This window comes from Agelaius tricolor, unplaced genomic scaffold, assembly GCF_023055355.1.
Source record: "Agelaius tricolor isolate 1412-34295 unplaced genomic scaffold, bAgeTri1.0.p SCAF_5, whole genome shotgun sequence".
Taxonomy (NCBI): Eukaryota; Metazoa; Chordata; class Aves; order Passeriformes; family Icteridae; genus Agelaius; species Agelaius tricolor.
Window position 1 is genome coordinate 46,745,105 of NW_027269265.1, and position 22,068 is coordinate 46,767,172.

The 22,068-nt window shown below is 42.0% G+C and overlaps 1 protein-coding gene across 3 annotated transcripts in view; it reads right to left on the bottom strand.

The window, feature by feature from the left end:
* MOB2 (MOB kinase activator 2) overlaps positions 1 to 22,068 on the bottom strand; it is a 109,271-nt gene that overhangs the window by 20,666 nt on the left and 66,537 nt on the right. The window contains exon 1 of one of the 3 annotated variants that reach the window (XM_071427730.1): positions 8,984 to 9,187. The exons of 1 other annotated variant lie outside the window; for it this stretch is intronic. In XM_071427730.1, the coding sequence (XP_071283831.1) occupies positions 8,984 to 9,093 (110 nt within the window). In that variant the 5' untranslated portion in view covers positions 9,094 to 9,187. Of the gene's footprint in view, positions 1 to 3,697; positions 3,829 to 8,983; positions 9,188 to 22,068 lie in introns of those variants that run through there. One more of the 3 variants, XM_071427729.1, reaches the window with a different exon arrangement.

Consider the following 22,068-nt stretch of genomic DNA (forward strand, 5'->3'; position numbering starts at 1 on the left):
ATGTTAGATATGGAGGTCAAGCTTACCCACATACTGTGTTTTGGGAGATGGGTGCATATAGTGTCTCATACTTGCAATGTGAAATTACAACTATTTAGGCACAAAAGGTGTCTTGCATCAGAAGGACACATTAGTTATTTCTGTAGGGAAGAGACTGAAAATAAGTTCAGCACCTGCCTTCCTGCTACAGTTCCACCTTGGAAAACAACACCTATATCACACAGTAGGCAGGACTTCAACAGCTGAAACCTTCACATAAACTCTGTCTGCTTTCCATCTAAAAAATGTGGTTTAATGAGACAGAAATGTGCTAGGGCACACCACAACTGAGAGTGCACATGGAATCACATGTATCAACACGGCTACTTCAAACACCTCAGCTTTCTTTGCAGTATAAACTAGGATACACAGCATGGGGGGAAAAAATAAAAAACCTAACTTGTTTTCAGTATTCATAAGCAATTTTGCATGCCTGCACCTGTCACCTCAGTGTTAAAGCATGTGTACTAGCACACACATGTGCATCTTGCTGCATTGAGACACACAGCTGGGGGGAATTCAATCACCTAGCACTCATTAGTTATTGAGCAGGTTGGGCAAAGAAATACCAGTGCACAAAAGCAGCCCCACCTAAAATTTTCATCCTCTGTATCAAGCTCCACAAACTCATCTCTTACACTTTAAATTAACCACAGCATTTTAATTAGGAAGGAAATTTATTCACTAGAAAATATTATGGGTCAAGGTCACTTCTCAATGGCAGACATAAAAAAAAAAAAAATTCCCCCTTTTGTTAATATTTTGGCTTTAATTTAATCCCAAATCAGTTCAGGTAAATCCAATCTCTCCTGGCATGTCTTAGACCAGAACCTGTGAGGAGAAGCAGGGCCTTTCAGCTTTAGTGTGAATTATCTTGCTAAACTTAAAAATTGAAGTCCATAGAAGCCATAAACTGTGTGTCTCCTCACAGGCTCAGGAAGTCAGTGGGAAAAGGATCAAAGCATTATCTTAACTAGGTAACTTTCATTAACAAATGATACGTACAAACTTTCACTAGTGTAACCATGCAGTTAATTTTTAAAGATTTTTGACAGAATGATGCAATGCTCTGCTCAGTTTTGTCAACAATAGCACACAGCTATTTCAGAATTTCTTAGAAAACATCACATTGTAGCTTTTCTGTACAACAGAGGAAGGAAAATATCTGTTTAAAACACAAACTGTGGATTCACAGGTTAAAGTAAAGAACATTTGAATGACTGATTGAAAAAAATACTAAGATGGGTAATGGTTTAATTACTGGTACAGTTAGATCACTGTTAATTAGCTAGTGGGACAGCAGTGATTCCCAATCTTAATTTATTACTTTTCCAAATACAGCACAGGAGACTGAAAAGCAAGTGGAGACACCTTTACAGATATAATGATCCACCAGAAACCAGGAAAAAACCCACAGATATACCCAAACTCGTACTGTTACCTCCAAGAACCTGTTAAAATACAAATTCAGTCTTTTAATTAAACCAAGAAATTGGCTAAGGAAAACTAGTAGTTTTCAAAAACAAATACTAAAATCAGATGCACAGTTATATACTAAAGTTGTTTTGTTGCCTTGGCTGCATGAGCAAATGACAAAAAGGATCTTTAACCATTCACGTGGGACTTGCAACTGATCAGTTCATAGCAGTGAGACCAACACCTGAGACATTCCTCAAAACCCAACGTGGAGCCACACTTCTGCCCCAGCATTTGCAACTCAGAGCCACTCCTCAAAGCAAGGGATGGTTATGTGTGGATTTAGAAATGTACTGATTTGAATGATATACCTAGACATGAAAAAACCTTTCTATGCTGCAAAGCAACAGAAATAGCTATTTCAGTTGAGAGATAATAGAGCTTCCCCTCTGTCCCACACACAATGTGGTCTCAAGACCTAAGCTTTATCTTCTCCCTGCATGATTCTAAAGAAATTTATCAGTCACATCAAAACTGGGGACTCTGTAAAAGAAGGAATCAGCAAAGCCTCTTTATCAGAATTTTCCTTTCCCTGTTGTGCTAAATGCATCCTGCTGACAGTCAGCACCTTCCCTGTAAGGCTGTGTTGTTCTGAGCCTGGGATGTGTGGACACATTGTCCTGAAGAGCAGATCTGGCTGCCTGGGTGTGAGTGGAGCCAGCAAGGTGCACCTCACATCGTCCCACCTCTGTGAGGAGTTACAGAAACCAACAATGAAGAGACCCAAACCTTCCTTCTTCATAACTCCATGTACTTTGGGGTGTGTGCCAGGACTACTTTTTCCTGATAGTAAGCTAAGAATTTTAATATTGTGCCACTACCTGCCCTTCTGAGGACAGCTGCACTCACTGCTGATTTTTCTTTTTATAAAAATAAAAGGAATCACACAGACATCCACAGTGTTCCTTTCACCTGGGGAGCATCTGCTACCACGTGTTCCTGCTGTCTGAGCAGAACCACTTCTAAACTTACTTCTCTACCAGACAGAAAAGAAGTTGAAAAATTAACAGAGAAGAATTTTCTGACCAACTCAATCAACCTGGCTTCTGTGCTAATGGATTCACTCAATGTGCTAATGCATTCAGTCAAAGAAGCAGGTTTGTTCTTCAGAAAGCTGGAAGAAAGGGTTAATTCATATATCCAATCCTCCTTCCAAAGACTAGGTGCTGGCAGCTCTTAAAAGAAATGCAACATCTCTTCTCTGACAGCAATTTGCTGAAGTTTTAGTTAAGATTCTGTTGAACCCCACAGCACCAGGGATTAAGAAACTAATTCAAAAATTCCCCTCAACAAAATAACACTTTAACAAACTCAATTTTGGTGTAGTCACAGTACAATAGAGGAACAGATAGATTTTGCCTCAATCATCTTAGAGACAGGACAACCAATGGGAGCTCACATTCCTAACACCACACCTCTTCAAAAAAAAAAAAAAAATCAAGAATGGCAAGAGAAAAGCTCTTCCACAGAGGACTTTTTTTCTCCTAAAAACCTACCTGGTAAAGGTCTTGGAGTGCACAGACATTTGAGATCCCAGAGAACAGCAGACAGAAATTGTGTGAAATAGATCAACTTTCCCATAAAGAGCAGCACCAGAAACATGGGCTATTGCAACATAGGAAAAAAAGAGAAAAACTAGGAACTGCAGTCAACCCCCAGAAGGATGAATGTTGCACACTCATACTTTGCTCATATAGAAATTAAATAATCTTCCAGACTGAAACAAGCAGCTAAAATCTGGAATGAATTCTATATGCATACCAAGAAAACAAGATAAAAGAAGGGTGAATAATTTCACAAGTCTGAGGATATAGTCAAATCTATTCTTTGTAAAGTGTCCAGGAGGCATCTTCAGTAAAAAAAGAAGCAAGCATACTTTTACCTCTAAACAAGAGGAAAATGCTATTAAACCTTGGCCAGGAGCCCTTTCTGTACGAGCTCTGGAGACACCTTAGAGGGTTGTTTCAACAGAGAGAATTTTAGCAGTGCTCTCCCTCTGGCTATCACTTCACAGGATGTGGAACACATAACCTAAATACAACTCCATGCTGTAAATACCTCTGAAGAAAGACACCAAGTTCTTCATTAAGGCAATACACTGTACATGGTTCAGTAATGTTCACAAGGCATCAAAGAGGATTATCCCAAAGAACCAGAGGAGGGCCTGGCATGCTGGACCCACCTGTGGGACACAGCATCTTTGCAGAGCACAGCTCCAAGTCCTGAGCTCCAGCAAGAGCCCCAGTCATGGCATGGCTTTGCCAGAGGTATCCAACAGCTTGCCGGAGGGCTGAACATCAAGCAGAGCACTACAGGTTTTGTGCCTACAGCCAGAAGAGACTTTGCTGCCTGTGTATGCTGGGAACACCCAGCACACACAGGGAGAGCTGCCCCTCCAGGAGGCACATCCCAGCCAGATGAGCCTATCAGGCTGGCACAGTGCCACCCAGGCCTGCCTCCTGTCACCAGCTCTGTCCCAAGAACAGGACACTCGCGTCAAAGAGCAATCTCCACAAGCGCATCCATGCTCTCATTCACACAGAAGAGCCACCAGAGTCTCTCCTTGCCAAAGCACAAGATGTTACTGCCCCACAGTGTCACCAGTCCTTTCTGAGCAGCTGAGAGTCCCAAAATGCCATCATTGTATGGGGAATCAGCTCCTGTTACAGAAATATTCAGCAGGACACAGCATGACAACTAGTGATGTCAGTTGCCCTGAACCAAACATTTTGAACTATTTCAGTACAATGGAAAATTGTGGGAGGGAGAAAGAAAAAGAACAGGATAAAAATAGCCAACGTGGCTCTGAAGAGCATTTTGCCTATAAGCCCCTTTTCCCTTTATACTGTCCTCCCTCCCTTCTCTTCTGTCTGTCCCAGGCTTTTGCATTAATCAGATTAGCTAGTGTTAAACAAGGCTCTTCTAATTACTTTCTAATACTGTGAACCAGACTAAATTATTGAAAAATGTTTCTGCCTAAATTAGAATAAAACAGGATTGATTTTCTAAATATTTGCTTTAGTCCTGCTGATACACACAAGCATCACAGACAACAGCTGTCTTCAGCCATGGGAGTCCAGGCAGCAGAGGAGAAGCTTCTCTGCTCCTACCCATCTATGTCCCGGTTCATGAACACAGCAAGACAACCTTGCCTGATCACCTAAAGCCAAAATACAATGTCAAAATCAAGCTGGTTTCTACTTCATCTTGCTATGAATTGAGAAATAGAGAAGGAATTTAATTTTTCAAAAGCTTTTGAGTGCTGGCTATAAAAATACATGGCAGCATCCAGAATGCCAACTCAAAGTTGTTAATTTATCCAAATGAAACAATCATTATCACCCTATCACTAAAGACAAGTAACTACACTCTTGAAAAGCACTTACCCAAAAAAGAGTGGGGTTGGTTGTTTTATTTTTAGTTGGTATCCAAATCAATGTCTGTACAATGCTGTAAAAAGGGAGGCTCTTATGAGAAAGGGGATGTTTAACTTATCTATTTCCACACTCTTCCAGGACAGTGTGTACATATAAACCATACTGTAATTTATCAAAAGATGTTACACAGTGACATTACAACTCTGTAGCCTGCATCATTCCTCTTTCCTACCACTGTATCCCTGATTAAAAGTCAACTACCCCAGAGGGACTCAGTTCCTCTGGAGACTTAAAAGGAAACACACAGACTAGGAAGCTGCATGGGGAACAGCCTCTGAAAACTGCCAGCACAGGACCCAAAGTGTCACAGCACTGCAAGCACACTGAGCATCTGCACCAGGACTCAGGCACTGGCACAGGCACTGAACATTCTGTCCTGAACTCAGCAGCGTGTGGCTCTGAAAAATGCTTAAGGCTGGCTCTGTTACCCACTGGGACCAAAAATGGGAGAGATCCCAGGAACCTGAGCCTTCTTTCCTCTTGTGCTGCTTGAGGCCAGTAAAACGCAGACCTCTGCAAGGAAGCTGACAGGAATCCATGGTGCCACAAGAAACTCGCACAATTAATGAAATAATGCTAAAAAATAGAAAAAAATTGCAAGTTTTGACATTATACTCTTTGCCCTCTCTCCTTCCACGCCTTATAAGAACCACTAACTCAAAGAAATCAAAATAACAAAAAACAGAAAAACTGGACCCATTTTAGGTTTTTCTTCCTCTCTAATTATGGGCTAAATAACAGCACAATTCATTACAGAAAAGGGGAAAAAATGACATGAACATATTTCAAAAACATATGAAGTGAAATTAAATTAAGCAGCCCTAATTAAACACCATGTTAAGGGACTTCCCAGCTATGCTGTGACTAATTTAAAGGGGAGATGACACTTTTTTACTGGTGTCTCAATTTTTTTTAATCATTACAAGTGCACGGCCTTGGTCCCATCCCTGAAGTGTTAAACACAGTCTACTAACCAATATGATGAAAGATACAAGCATCTCCACAGTTCTTCAGAGCTGAATCACTAATAATTTAAAAGAGCAATAAACCTAACCATGGCTTTCATAAAACATTAATTAGAAAGACTGAGAACACATCTGTTGCTTTTGTTACATTTTTTCCCCCTTTCTGGTTCAGCTGTCTTTCCCCCACGCTCTTTTAAACTCTTCTCGGGTTCTCAGGACTGCTCTTCTCATGAAGTCTCTGTGCTTCCTCACACCTCCCTCCTCGTTTCCTCGGTGTATTGATTCCTCCTCTGGCAGCTGTTACTGGCACACACAGCACCCAGCAGACAGGAGGAGCTGGACCTACTAATGAGAGCAACTTGTGCGTTAAAAGCTTCGAGTGTTAGTTGGAACTACTCACACTCAATGTAAATAACACAACAAATCTGCTATGCAGGAAATCAAACTGATCGACTACTGCACAAGAATACCTGAGCTTTATCATTCACAAGCAGGAGAGGGACGGAAGTGGAGGCAGTTTAGAGACAACGCAGGCATTCTATCCCTTATCCTTTGTGAATTTCTGCAATTCCTTGGCAGGCTGTGGAAGGCTGGGAGGAAACTGTGATCATGACAGTTCCCAGTTAGGCCTGAGAAAAGGGCCTAAAATGCAGTGGGGGCTGCTCATAACACCAGGCTGTGCACAAGCAAGATATCCTTTGATCTCATCACCAAGCCACTGGCGATGGCCTGATCAACAGAAGAAAAATTACTCCATACAGAGTTTAGCATTGTATAGACTGCAAAAAAACTCCATCAGTAGTTCCAGGTGGCCAAGCTTAGTAGTGGTATTTGATAGGTTTCCTCTAAAAGAGATGGCAAGATATTACAGTAATTTGGGATACATCTCATTTAACTTCTTATGACTACAACAACTTGCATAAAACCAGGTGAGGTAGTCACTGTCACTGCAGGCAGTGCACCTCTGCATTCAGACACAGGACATTTAGGGTCCCTGTTCTTTTCTACCAACAATAGGTGGACAAAGCTCAGCTGTGGGTGCCTCTGCTCAGAGAAATCCCATCCCAGCTGTCACCAACAAGACACATTTTTGGCCTAAAGGAGGTCCCACGTGGCTGCTCCTTCCCCCATCACTGACGGGGCTCACACTTTCTGAAGCACTAATATCCCATTTCTGCAATAAGGAACCTTTGATTGGATGTAGTATTTACCTGGCTCCTCACCAGTGCCTGTGCTTTCACACTGCCTGAGCTCTTTACAGAATAGGATGAGTTTATGTTTTACAGAACAAAGCAAGATGACGTAAAACGTAAAACACGTAAGGTGAGATAAGGCATCTGAAGCAGATTCTAGAGAATAAATAAGAGAACCAGTATAGCATCTAAATAAAGTTTTTGTGATTTCACATTTCTCTCTAACCACAAGCAAAAGGAGATAACCCAGAACAAAAAGACACATTAAGAGAACATTTAACTACAAAACAGTAATCACTCCCATCTAGCTCAACAGCTCAACAAAATAAAGTTATGCTATTAATTCACGAGTCCAAAACATATCATAATGTGTGACAACAATATTTTCCTGCTTTCACAACAGTTTTATAGTACACATTGAAAATCAATCTCAGAAGAAAAACAAAACTATGCACAATTTCTGCACGTACTCCAGTGGGAGGAGAAAGGCTGATGTTAATGTTCCATTTTTTAAAAAGCGTGCACTGAACAAATTAAAAATATATGTTTCACTTCTAAGTCACAGGAACTTACCTATAGTTTAAAATAAACAGCCATAGATGCTCAACAAAAGGTTTGGCAATTCTTCCCTACAGAGGCACCCATCTATTTACACCTGGGAGTGTTGCCAATAGAACAGCTACCAAAAACTTCAAAAGGTTCACATCATGAATAGCAAGTCGCTGGCCAAAGGATTTTATGATATGACCAGCTGTGTAACACCATATTGAATTATAGACACGCTGCCCCCCAAAAATGCAAAGAAGGGGCGTTAAACTTATTAAAAAGCTGAAAGATAAACCTCGATTTTTTTAAATTAATGTTTTCTACGGGAAAATATTTTAAACAGGGAAAAAAACCCCAACTGCACTATGGGACTTTTTTAAGAGCAAATCTAAGCAGCTGTTCCCACCAAGGCTGCTTCAAGCTCAGCGAGCTCCTCTAGCTGAAACCCCAGCCAGAGCTCAGCCGCTTTGTGATCAGAACATTCTGCTTTAATAAATGGCTCTCTTAAACTCGCTTGGGGAGAGACATGAGTCAACAGAGGAAGAGAGGGATAATGTTTCTGTTGACAAACATTTAACAATTGGCAACAGACAGTAGGAAACGGGGACGAACCCGAAAGCTTGCCAAATAAAGTTATGCTGGAGGAACAAGGCTCCTTCTTGGAGCAGCACTGCAACTCTCCACAGATTCCAGAAAAAGATCTGAAAACAACCAAAATAAAAAAGCTGCAGTTGTTGAAGAACGAGGCTCCTAATCCTAATATTTGTGGTGACGTTTTTCCATACCAGCCAGAACGGGTCAGAACTCCTCCGAATCAAATTACTGCATATCCTTTGCCAAAGAGTCTGGTTTTGGTCTCAGTAGTCATCCACGTCTCAGTGTTCACACAAGCCCTTCTGAGCTGCATGAGCAATTTTTCCCCCTCATCTTACAACATTTCTGTAGAAGACTTGCCAAAGCATATGTAGCATCTTGGTCAGACTCCTTATTCAGGCAAGCCAGGACCTTCACTGTCTGATTACGTCCTGGAAACTCAGTTCTCATGAAAGCGCAAACAAAACCCGACTGCAGTATTAAGGGTGAACAAATGCTCCCCTCCAAGCGCTTACTGCTGTTCCAACTTCCAGCCTCCCCGATCGCCACTCAAGATCCAGAGGGAGCCAGAAGCAGCCTCCCTCCTTCCTCTGGAGAGGAGCGGGGCTCAGGAGCGCCCGTGGCCCCGGCCGGAGTTTTCACTCCGGCTCCAGCTCCCTCCCGTGCCGGGATGCCCCGTGGGCAGCCGCCCTGCCCTGCTCGGCGCCACGGCCGCCGCCGGACCCGTCCTTACCGCAGCACTTTGCCCACCGCCTGCAGGACCATCTTGCAGCTTAATCCGGGCTTGGGACTCTGGGCGAGCACGGGCCGTTCACCGGGGAGGCTGCAGTGATCCCCCACCATGGTACGGCGGTGCGGAGCGGCGATCGCGGCTCGCTCGGCCCGGGCTCCCCGCCGCCGTCCCGGCCGCCCGCCCCCGCCGGGCCGGCCCCGCCAATGGCGCTGGGGGCGGGCGGTGCCGCGGCTCCTCCGCCCGCCCCGCCCGGCCCCGAACCGGCCCGAGCAGGGCCCGGCGCCGCCCCCGCGCCCCGCGGCGCTGCGGCCGCACGGGCAGCGCGGCCCGGCCGCGTTACACAACCGCGGGCAGCGCCGGCACGGAGAGCGCGGCTGCCCAGCACCAGCACCAGCACCGACAGTGCAATCCTCCGCCTCTTTTTCTGGCAGCCGGAGACTAAGCAGGACGGTGCCTGACGGAGCAGGACACGAGGCAAACGTTCCGCTTTGCTGTCTGCGCTACGGGCCCCGTCCGCAGTGGGGCCAGGCTGGACTCCCGCTGGGAAACGGGAATAAAGATGCCTTTTGTGAGCAAGGTTCTGCACTGCTCTCAGCACTCTGTGTGACACGCAAGGGCATGGGCTACCAGAGCTACAGACAGTCTTACATAGTGCATGGCAGCCCAACAGAGGAAGGGTGAAGAAGAAGGCTGTAAAAAGCAAGAGATGACTTGCCATTGTGACCAGAGTTAAGAGCAAAGCACTTGGGTAATGGTCCTCAGAGGATGAGTGATTAAGCAGTGTCCCCAAACACAAGGTCCATTGTGACCCACCTTCACTTTTGCCTGGATAAACCTCTTGGCCATGCGTTTTCCTAACAGACCTTAGAAAGGCACTGTATGTCCAGCTCCTTAGCCATGCTATGTAAACACCAGTCCACACCCCTTTTGGACAGGCAGCTGTGCCCACTGGTTGCTGATGTAGCATTTAGAGCCAGATCGCAACAAAAAATGTGACAGGTGTGGCATAACGTGACCTAGAACAGAAAGTCTTGAGGACATGACTTATTCTGACACACTGAAGCCTGGCCCAGGACATCTCTGAGAAAACAGCGGGTTTGCCATTTTATGTGCATTTGCAAGACTGGCTGCAATCAGAAGGGGCAGTTGCCCATTCAGGGTATAGCCAACTGTTCCAGTCTGCCTACTGAACAGGCACATCTTCCCCTGTAAACAGAAGGCAAACAGGCTTGATGAATTCAGCTTAGCACAAACAGTGACATTGCTGCTGCCACCAACCTGGCATCACCTGGTCAAAGCAGGCCGGAATGTGGCTGCTGTTTGCACAAACCCCAGAAACCGCAGCCCCGTGATGCAACCTGAAGGAACAATGTGCTGCTGCTCAGTCCCAAAGCATCTACCCAGGCAGGGGTGTTGGTCAGCTATGCACTTTTAGTTCCATGTCCAAGTTAGGCCTCCTCACCCTTGTGAAGCAGGAGGTATTTTGATTCCCACTGTACAAGCAATCCACTTAAGATGGAGTTTTAATGACTTCACTGATAGCACACAGGAAGCCTGCAGCTGAACACAGCTCAGTTTTCCACACTGAATCCTGGTGCTTGATACAGGAGATCATCCAACCTGTGAAAAATCTGATGCTCTGTCAACCTTTTCCCCAAGTAAGAGCAACTTGTGACAGTAACATTACAAAGCAAGAGTCCTGGCAAATGGAGGATGGGCACCTGCCCTTGCTTTGTCCACCAGTGAAATCTGGAGAGAGAATTTAGTTTTTTAAAGAACCACCTTAAAAACAACAAGCCTGTGATATAAAGCAGCTTAAGTTTTAATAAAAGTCTGTCTATCCAAAGTAAATTAAAGAAAAAATCCAGGGGTAAAACCAAAATAAATACAGCTCTGTGGTATTAGAGTTGTATTAGGAAAGTTAGCCTCTCCGTGACTCCGACTGCAAAACAGTGGCTCTTCAGAGAGGGAGGTTCAGTGATCTCACGCAGGTTAGGAACTGATCCTCTTCTGGTAAAACCAAAATATTGACTGAAACGCAACTTTCAAACCTGATCACTTTTTACATAGGTGCAAATAAATGGCTTATTTCTCTTTTCTGCTAACTTCCACATCAGCTCAGCATTTTTCTTTCCCTTTCCTCAACCACATGTCTCTGTGGCACCTATCAGTTTTCCTCTATTCAAGCAGTATCCTCTGTTTTGATCAACTACGTGCTACAGTTTACCTGTAATACAGATTTTATGCAAGTTGTGGGAAAACCCAGCCTCTCTAAGTCAATTTTAAATGTTTCAAAATAATAAAAAAACACATTATTGTAGGAAGCACAACTTAGGCATGCACACTTTACTTATATGGCACCAACATAAATAATTTAAACCACATGTGCAGTACAGATTCTTACAACTTTTCACAAGATTTAGAACACACAAATGGGTTTATTTGAGAGTTGCTTCATCCAGAAAGGAGAGTACTCCATCTACAAGGAGTGTTTATTTGAACACAGCTGCTGGTCTGATCTCCACCTGTGCATATTCGGAAGGATGCATATCTACACTTCCTTAAGGGTGTGTCTGCAGCCATCTGAAATCCTGCCTATTTACATTCATCAGAAGCCTCTTTCACTTGCTTCCTCAACATCCTCTGCCTGTAACAACTGTTGCACCTTAGCCCAAGTGTGCTTCAGCACCGGTGAACTGCTTCAAGTGCCTTACCCACCAGACAGGCAGCATTGTGTATTGAAATCATCACTGAACGTTAAGAGGAATACCTGTGAATGGACCTACAAACAGCTTCACGGCTTGTATTGGATCTACAGACACATCAGCAAAACAGTGGCATCACCAGAGGCACAGAGGAAGGGCACAGCAGGGCAGAGGGGAAGAGGGAAGCCCCATTTCTCCTCACTTACACATGGCTACATGTGCTAGCAATGCAGTGATGGAAAGCTTTCTACACTGATCCCAACTACCAAGCCAATGAATGATATTTATAAATTTTATGAATAATGCTTTGTATTTATAATGTTGTTATAAGCAGCAGTTAACCATTATATACTTATTTGCCCCTTTTACCATTCCATAAAATGTACATGTAAAGCAGCCACCACAGGGATGTATTCTGGTACTTGGAGGCTGGCAAAGAAAGGGAGTTGTATTCAACCCAGACAAACAAACAACGTCAAGGGAGGAAAAGAAAGAAAGGTACAATTCAGCATTTATGTGCATAGAAATGAAGCCTTGTAGCATCAGACTGCAAAGTCCTGTTTTAAATTAAGCTTAATTTTATTGTGTGTCCCTGTCTGACATATAACATTTCAATTTTGCAAGCTCATTAGCCCTTTTGTTTGACTTTAGTGTGCCCTGATACCACCTAGCCAAGTACCCTTTCCAGTTACCTCACAGGATACTCCCAGGTGTCTGGAATCACTGAAAATCAGCAATGAGAACATTTTATCCTTTAGCTTGCCTCTAAGCTGTGTTTATACGAGATTACATTTGGTCTCCATTTTGTCATCCTCTCACAGCAGCAGATGGCACGAGCAGCTCTGCTCAGTATCAGCACTACAGGCATGGATTTGGGACAGAAGACAGCCTGAAGACAAGTTGTCTCAGTCTCAGAAAGCAGTTTGGAGTGGTCAGAGTGAAGGGAAAATAGATTTTAAAGGTATGTGTTCAGCAAGAGCAATAGGTTTTCCTGGCCACACACAGTGGAGAAAGTTTGTGCATAAAGACTGAGCTCAAAAGCAGCACATTTATAAGTGACAAGGTGCCTACATTTGCTGCTTTACTGAAAACTCTGAAAATAATGACAAGTCAGTGTCTATCCTGCAATCATCTTTGGCTTCATCAATACTAGGAGGTGTTTTTTCTAAAGCAGGCAGAGAGAAAAAAAAAGGGTACACAGTATTCTGACCTCATCCATTACATGAGAAACAATCATTTGCAGCAAGAAAAGCAAATCAGCTCAAAATATCAGTAAAGCTCCATTGGGAACTCAAAATTATACTAAGGCTTTTTGGAAGGGATGCATAAAATGAGAAGAAGCAAGGGTTCATCAAATACCACTTTACATAGTTAAAGAAAGAGCAAAGAAAAGGAAAGAGTGCTGCTGTATCTACTGAACAGAGAAATCGTGATCTCAAAGGTTTTGTATTTCTGACAAGTGTGTAGGTGCATCTATTGTTCTAAAATCCCAAATGTCAAGTTAAGCCAGGTTCAGCAAGTGTGTATGGATGAGAGATGAAGAACGTGAATGTGTTGAAGGAAGCAGCAATAAAAGCAGCTCCACAAGAGATAATCAACTCTACCAGCACTGAACTAATACCTGAGCACTATAAATAAAGGATGGGATGATCACACTCAGACTCTACATGAAGAGGTAATCTGAAATAGAGCAAAGAGTTCATTTTTACCACCTGCATTTCAGCCAGTCCTCCTGAGTCAGCCCACCTAAAATGACAGAAGGCCTCTGAAAACACACACTGAAAGGACACTTGTTTCCTGTGCAGCTGTTTAGGCAAGTTTGTGGCAAGTAGATTCTGACTCAAAGAATTGCCATGGAGTTGGAGTGAAACATCAGATTCAGACATCAGTTAGCAGAAACCCTGAAAACTTACCGCTATATATAAAAATAATTTATTTTTTTGAAAGTTATTCTGAATCCTAGGCAAGTTCTAATGTTACTTCATTCTGCTTAAAGCTTCCCCTGCTTTCAATTGCAAAGGTTCTTTGCTTTATGAACTAAGTTGTTTTAGTACCATCCTAGAGCAGCCTGTTTCAGTGAGGATTAAGCAGTCCCTACACAGTACCTTTCCTACAGAGTTCATTCCAGTGGAGTAAAACACCACCATGGCACACCCTCAGGAGGCAGAGGGTTTCCCTCATCCCAATCTGCAAAACAATAAACTCAGCACTGCTACATACAGGAACAATAAACTGGAAAATATTTGCAAATAAAGAGCTCAGATCTATCACCTTCATAAACTGTCTTCCACAGAGGCAAAGTGTGCTTAGCAGAAGCCTGGTAATAGCGTCAGGTGACACTGGGGCTGGAGTGACACACAACATCGGTGTCAGCGAGGGAGAAATCCCTTTTGTTCTTTCGGTGGGGAAAAGGGTGAGAAGAAAACACAAATGACTGAAGGTGTGACAGTGAAGCTAATGCATTTATCCTTCTGAGTGCCCAAAAATGTCTTTCAACATATGCATCTCACCAAGCAAGTCAAAGGAAGAAACCTTGTTAAGCAGAGTACCTGCTGATGGGCTGCACGGGTTCTTACAGCACACTGTAAGGATTGAGATGCTGAATTTCCACCATTGCAGCTGCTGTTAGTCCCTTCCCAGAGATAATACAAGTGACAATTTCATCTAAAATATTACCATTCCTTTTTTTTTCTTGCCCTAATTTTAAAGTTTAGCTAGGCTTCACTCCAGGGAAGCATTAATGCAATATGCATTTCATACAGAAAACCTAAAATGAAAGACTTCTGTTCTTTCTTTTCCTCCCCCAAAAACACTGAACCTCAAGCTTCATATAAAGAGGTAAAACTTCTAAAACTTGGCTAAAAAATTCTCCCCAGGGATTGTTTAACATATTCAGAACTACTTGCTACATATATACAGAACTCTCCCTGTAAGTTTTACAAGACAACTACTGTTTCTACAGACTTGGGTAAATATGGCATGGAAAATTAAATCCTAATTGCAAATTGGCACAAAACTCTGGGCTAAGGAGTCAAAGGTGTAATCAGCACAGGAAAGGAGGGTATCTGTGGCAGCAGTGTTATTGGTCAGGACTATCTATGCTTGGGTGGGAAAGGCACAGAAGGAAAAAAGGGAGATGCTGGGAGTGAACTTGCAGAGTTTTCCCAGACAGACGGAGAGACACAAAGGAAATAAAAGTTTCCCTCCTTTTTGGTCTAAGAATGGCTTCGTTCCAGTACAGTAAATGATTTTATCTGGTAATGCCACATTTAGATGACAGCACAAGGAAAAAACAATTCATGCAATAAGCATGAAATTTATTCTATGAGATTTTTCCCCAGGCATGCATTACAAAATATAACACACAGAGCTTACATTATGTAATGAGAAACTATTTGTTGTAATTCCTGGCATTTAGAGAATAACTCCTTAGCTACAACTTCTGAAGAGCAGGACCACAAAATCCAGACGTCACAAAATTAACTTGCTTCACACCCAGACCAGTGCAAATTTGCATTCCACACTCAACACTGAGATGCTTCATCCAAGCTAATTTGATTTCTTAATACTGCTCAGGCCCAGAGCACGGATTTAGCCATGTAAACAATGTCACAAAGTTCCTAAGCTACAAGCTGAAATAGTTCAGATTTCTGATCCTGGTGCAGAAGCTTGCAGCCAGGGCTCAGCAAAGGCTGAGTACCAGCAGTGTTTGTGCTGGGCAGCTCAGCCCGGAGGAGGGGCCGGTTCCCAGTAAAACCTGTCCAGTCAGCCTGCCAGCCAAGGTGTGTGCTGGACATGGACACTGGGATCACTGGGATCCACACACACACATGCACACACGCCCCAGCTTTGGCACAGCTCAAGTTTCACTGCTGCTGTTTCAAAACAGTCGTGGAAGTAAAAGCGTGAAGATCTTGCCTTTGAGGAATCCTCAAAACCTCAAACACTGCTAAGTATTTCAAGCCATTTGAAAACATTAACAATTCTTATTCAGTATGTTAAATGAGACATGTGCAAATGTACTGTGGAAAAAATCCCTGACGTTTTATAGGACAATTCCTGACACTTGGTTATAGTAAAAACCTTGTACACAAGAACCTGTAACACCCTCCCAGCAGAGTCTTGGCTGTGTCTGCAAGAGAGCACGTGGGACATAAATACTTATGTAGCTGCAGCCACACTAAACTGCATAATGTGAGTCGCTTGCTTGGTGTTTTCCTAAAACTTCCTACACAAATACAGCCTAAAGTTTTAATGCTCTGATTTTCTGAAGAAGAAAATGGCTTCAAAGCTATTCACTTACCCATTTGATTTGAATACTTTGATGATACAGAGCATCCAGCACTTTACAAAACTCAACACGATCATATGTGGTCTTGAGACCAACCCTCTCCTACAAATTCTGGACAGATTTGAACAAAGAGTGGCAGAATAATACAATATAAGGTTAAGGCTGCCATACATGTTTTTTCAGGCTCTGCACTAATATATTCTGGAAGTGCACTGGCCTAGTTTAATGAGGAGCTGGTAGAATAAAAAAAGCTTGTGTACACAGGACTGTTGGGTTGTATCATGTTCATTGTTTCTAACTAACATTTCTCCAAAAGCAAGCTAAGCCACTGAGGGAAATCATGGCAGTAGTGAAAAACCAAAAAAAAAAAACCAAAAAACCAAAAACCACCAAAAAGGGGAAAATTTGTCAAAAACATCACTTCTCTTTATACAAAGATAATACAAAGATAATACAAAACAGAAGTACTTGAATTATCTCAAACCATCACAGGTTTCCATTTTAGGCTCAGAATATTTGAGAGCTGTTTCTTAAAGTGAACCTCCTGGAAGCTTACAGAGATCATGAAAGGGTCTACTTATAACAGAATTGCCTTCCAAACTTCAGTAAAATTATCACTCTACATGACACAAGTATTTATTACTTTGACAGGCTTGCACTGCTGAAACAACATAAAATAAAGGAAATTAACCCAACTCTCATTTGATCAAGGAAGAAGTTAGAATATACAATGGAATAGCCCTGAGTTTAGGCCAGTCATGGAGAGACAGGGGTTTAAAATTAACACCATTAAGCACACATTTGTCATTGAGCAATACTGGTGTATAGGAGGCTTTTCTGATGCTGTCTTCCTTTAAATCTCCATTTTGCCTAGAATTTGTTCTATGGCTACATTTTCACCTTTCCCCCCATAGTCCATTACAACACCTGAATGAATGTTTATTTACTAGGAAACAAAAGCACTGGCTGACAGAAAAGCTTTGCTGTTCTGGTTAGACAAGATTGCCATTTGTCATGTTTTAGTAATGCAGTAAGAAAATTAGCCTTGCCTGCCCTCAGACAAAAGAAAAGTCACACTTAAGGTACTGGACAGAAACTGAGGACAGGATACCACTGTGTCTACCAAGACTATTCTGTATGAACTTTGCCAAATAAGTCTCTTCCCCAGTTCTACAGCCAAAACTAAAGAAATTACTATAACCTACATTTTGCATTTCTTGTTTTGCATACTTTTCCTAAAATACTTGCTTTCAGGACTTTGTCAATACCAATATGTACTGAGACTACAGGGATCAATGGGTAATTATTCAAACTACTGTAATTCCTATTTAACTGAGAAATACCATTACTGTGAACATAGCAAAGACATCTTTTGAAAATGTCTGATGAAAATTGCTTCATGACTAGGAAGAGGCACGGAAGCTGCCGTGTTACTGCAAGGATGTACAGGCAGGTAAGGGAGATACATATATATATATATAAATATATATAAATTATACCTAAATTCAGTGATAACACAGTACTTAAAAGTATTTTCACATTTTTCTAGGCTTCTCACTGGGGAGGGGAAAGTGAACACTAGGAGATGTATTCACCCTGCATCTTGAGCTACTTCTACACTTTGAAGGAACACTATGTGCATCAAGGAGATGTGCTCCAACACACAGTAAGTGAACCTTTCCCTTTCAATGTTCTGCTCTAAAAATTGTTTGAAACTGGGGAAAATACACACTGTTCTACTATGCAAATAGCAACTTCCCTGTATAATTATAGTGCATTTTGCTGAGAATTGCATCATGACTAGAATACTACCAAGAGGGCAAACATGTAACCACTATTCTTAGTTTGTTAGAAAATTTTTCCCACATTACATAAACACGTACACACCCGGACTTGGGCAGCACCATCAATCTTTTCATTGTCTTTACTTTAGTAAAGGAACAGCTATTTTTCATTACAGTAGCTTTATTTTTATTAATGTTATGAAACAGATATTAAATTTTCTCCTTCACCTTTCTTCACTGTTATTTTTCCCTTGTCTTTACCACAGTTGCCTAAACTTTTTGTACTGGCATGCTAATTTAAAAAATAAACCTTAAAGCTTCAGTAAAAGAATTCACTTCTAAATGTGTATTGAACAGAAGAAGAGTGTCAAGGATTCTCCTGATGTTTTGTTAAAATGAATGTGTGCACAGCTGACAAAAAGCATAAATGGGATGTATTAATAGGATCGCACACACTAACCAGAAGCAGCAAAACTAAAACAGCAGATTATTGAAAATATCATCAAAACTTTACAAGCTCTTCCAATGTTGACCAGAAGTATGAACCATGCAAATTTCCTCTGAACAGATGCAGCCTTATATGATTTTAATTCTAGACATATCTCTGACAAAAAGTCAGCCAGTTCCACACCTGAGCAAGTCACATTAAAAGAAAAGACACAACAGCTAAGAATTAAGCAGCTCAAAAGCTGCTAACATTGGTATACTGAGTCCACATTCAAGCATCTGACTGATTAGATGTTGGAATTCAGTTTTTCATTTCTTGGCCTGAAGGGTGCTAAAATACAGAATATATTCTGCTCCCAAATGTTCCCCTACAGGCTTAGTGTTAGAGCAAAAAGGGCATGGTATTCTAACTAACTCTACAGGGTAAAATAAATTCCTTATTTTCTCCCCAATACATGTTCCATTTTTATACAAAGAACAAATGGTCAACTAAATGAAATTTTTTAAAATAATTCTTTTATCATAAAACAATATACTTGTTGCTTTTAATGACAATATTCAAAACATAGCTACTGCTGTTTCTGAAAGTAGTAAAATACTTTATTCTACAAATTAGGCTTTGCTTGCATATGCAAGGTGTTCATGCATATTTGGAACCTAACCAGAGCTATAGTGTTTGTATGGTGATTCTTGTATGAGGGATGTTGTTTCTTGTCTTTTCCTATGAATAAATTAATAAAGAAAATGAAAAAAGACCCACCTAGCTGAAGTCAGTATTCATTCCCATCACAGTGTGGGTGCATATCAAAACACAGCACAGACAGAAGTAACACCAGTGAGAAGTCACATCCTGCTGCCAGTCCAGGCAGGGACAGACACCCAGTGCCCTGTAACCCCAGGCCTCTCCACAGCCCATAAAATCCTTTTTGTGTGCCTGATGGAAGAGGGAAGGTCTAGGGGTTAAAGGAAGATGTTCACTTTCCAGCCCAAAGAAAATGGAGGAGTAACTATGCTTCACTGTCCGAGGATTCAGAGAGTCCTTTGGAAAACAAACCTCCCCAGACAAAACTTTATCTTTTTAACAGCCAGTTGGAGAGGGAATGATGTAGCATGGATTCATCTGGTAGCAACCAGCAGGTAGTAATGTACAACTCCTCAGAGCTTTCACCTCACGTGGCTATTGCTTGTTCTTCACCAGTAATGGTTTGTTAGGGGACAGCAGTTTTCAAGACAAGACAAAATGTGCAAGGCTTAACTTAAAATTTCTATAGAGACAAGATCTGTCAGGTATAGTCAGCACTGCATGCCCCTTCTTGTGGTTGAGTTGATCTGTTTTAACCTTGTAGATAAAATCAAAAGTTGTGTCCCCACTATGGTTTTTACAGCTTACATATTCTGATTATTTCACAATGAAAAATGACTTTTTTGATTGAAGAAGGTATTTTGCCTACATCAATACAGCAAGGTAGCAAAGAGCTGCTACTGCAGACACAGCACTTCTGAGGAAACCTGTGCTCTGCACACACGTTTTAGAGTCACCTCTCACCCATGCCTCTAAGCTGTCCAAGTAAAACAAGCTATACTGGTAAAATAAACACATTTTGCCAATAAGTACACTTGACTTTGTTCCAGTGCAGGTGTACTCTCAAAAACCTTCTTCATACCCCGACCAACAACGCCAGGAGACATTTGGAGCGGTGACAAGACTTGCACGGGTAACGCCCAACTTTTCCACCCAGTGATTCACACGTTTCCTCCAGTGGCATGCCAGGCTCCTACACCACAGAACCTACCCAGAGCTTCCCTGAAAAGCCTGATTTACTGGGATTGCACAAATCAAAGGTCCTGCACGTGCAGGGGATGCTGCAGCCACCTACCTGCTGCTCAGGAGCCCACAGAAGAACGCAGCCAAGGCAGGGTGGCTGCCCCATGTCCAGAGGTTCTTTCCAGGAGCCCTTGGGCAATCAGGTCCAGGCCACAGACTGAGCTCCCACACCTGGGGATGCTCAGCTACACTTTATGCCAGCACACCACAGCAACCAGAGCGGTTCTGGGGTCAGAACCAGCCTTCAGTTCTTGTCTGCCTTCCATCTAGTTACCCCAGGAGTGAACCCAAAGCTCTATTAGCTAAAGCACACCTCCCAAAAAGGCATCTGGCTTCAACTTTTGTATCTGACAAGGAAGAAAAATCAGTGATTTTTGCAGTAGTTTGTTTCAATGGCTGATCACATCCATTGTTAAGCCACACATCCTTTGAATATTTGAAACCTCCTTATTTTAACAACCATATTTCCAATTATAATTGCCATCCTTTCTCTGTTACAGCTTTCTTCTCCCTTTCTTTAAACTTCATTAGTTAGATATTATATTCACCTCTTGATCTTCTAAGTAATTTTTTAAAAAATCTCCTTATGCCTCATTATTAGAAAGCTTTTTTCCCAGTCTTTGAATACTGCAGGTCTTTTCAACCTTTCTAATTTAGAAGGTATTGAAGTGCCTACTCAAAACAGTGAGAGCATAACTGCTCAAAAGATCTGGAGCTCTCCTAAAATCTTAATAGGGATGAACAAGCACACAAAATTTCATCTGGATCTCCATTCCCCAAAAAATTAAATAACCTGTTTAAACAAGCTGTAAATGTTTTAAGTTTCTAACATTTAGAAGCTCAGAGAATATTCACATCTATGCTACTAGTAGAAGAATGCTACTTCTCATTATTTCATCAAGGAAAGAAAAAGCTATTAAATCATCAATTTATTTACATTATCCAGAGAGAAGAGCTATAAATATAACTCTTGTTTTATAAATATTTAATCAGCTTAGTAACAGCAATTAGAATCATTTCATCATCACCATGGGTTATGCTACCTTTGATTAAAAACCTCACAGAGAAAATACTGTTTCTCTTATAATCCCTTTTTTCCCCTTTCTCACCCACAACCAAAGGGATGGAAGCCACAGCATGGTCATTCAAAATTAGGTTGTAAGAAACAAATGGAGAGCACATGGCAAGAATGTTATATCCTCCTTCCATATAGAATTATCACTGTGCTGATTCCACTGTCATCTTTGAATACCCTTGAGCAAAGAGCAGTTATTGATTTGAGCCAAATTATCTGACCCATGGGAGAACATGATACAGCCTAAAACTTGAATGAGTTGTGTGTTATCATGTGCTAGTGTGACCATTAGCAGGGAAAGCCACTCAGCTCCACTTTACACTTCACTGCCCAGTGTCTCCACTGCCTTCCTTATACTCAGAAAGGGAAAATGCCTTCTCCCATCCCTTACAAGGAACACATTTGGAGTGCAGCAGTGAGAGAGCCCAAAGTAAGTCATGTCCCCTGATTCTTTCAATACTGTTCATTGTCTCACTTTAAAAAATGCTACTTTAACATGCAGAACTCAGGAAAGATAACCAACCATACCTGAACTTGCTGAAAAACATGACCCACCCTCACTCTCCCCATAAACACACTCCAAATACTCAATATCACTGAGGTACTTGATGGATGAGAAACCCAAGGCTTATGCAAGTCAGAACTTGCAGACATTTCCAAACTTCAACATGTTACACCTCTACTAAAAGTGAAAGCTGCAGTTCACCCTCTCCAGGGCTTCATTTACTGCCTCATTTCTAATTCCAGACAATCAGTTTCCAGCAAAACTTGAAAGCCCGTGCTCTCTCACCATGCAACAAAGGAAGCCAGATTTTCCTCCTGTACTGTAGACATGTGCTTTTGTACAACAACTTCTATTAGCAGATTGTTGCTTAAGAGAAACAGACTGGCAGTGAGAAACAGCTCAGCAGCTTGGCATTTGTTCTACTTGTGTAACCCTTCACAAACAGCCTTGTAT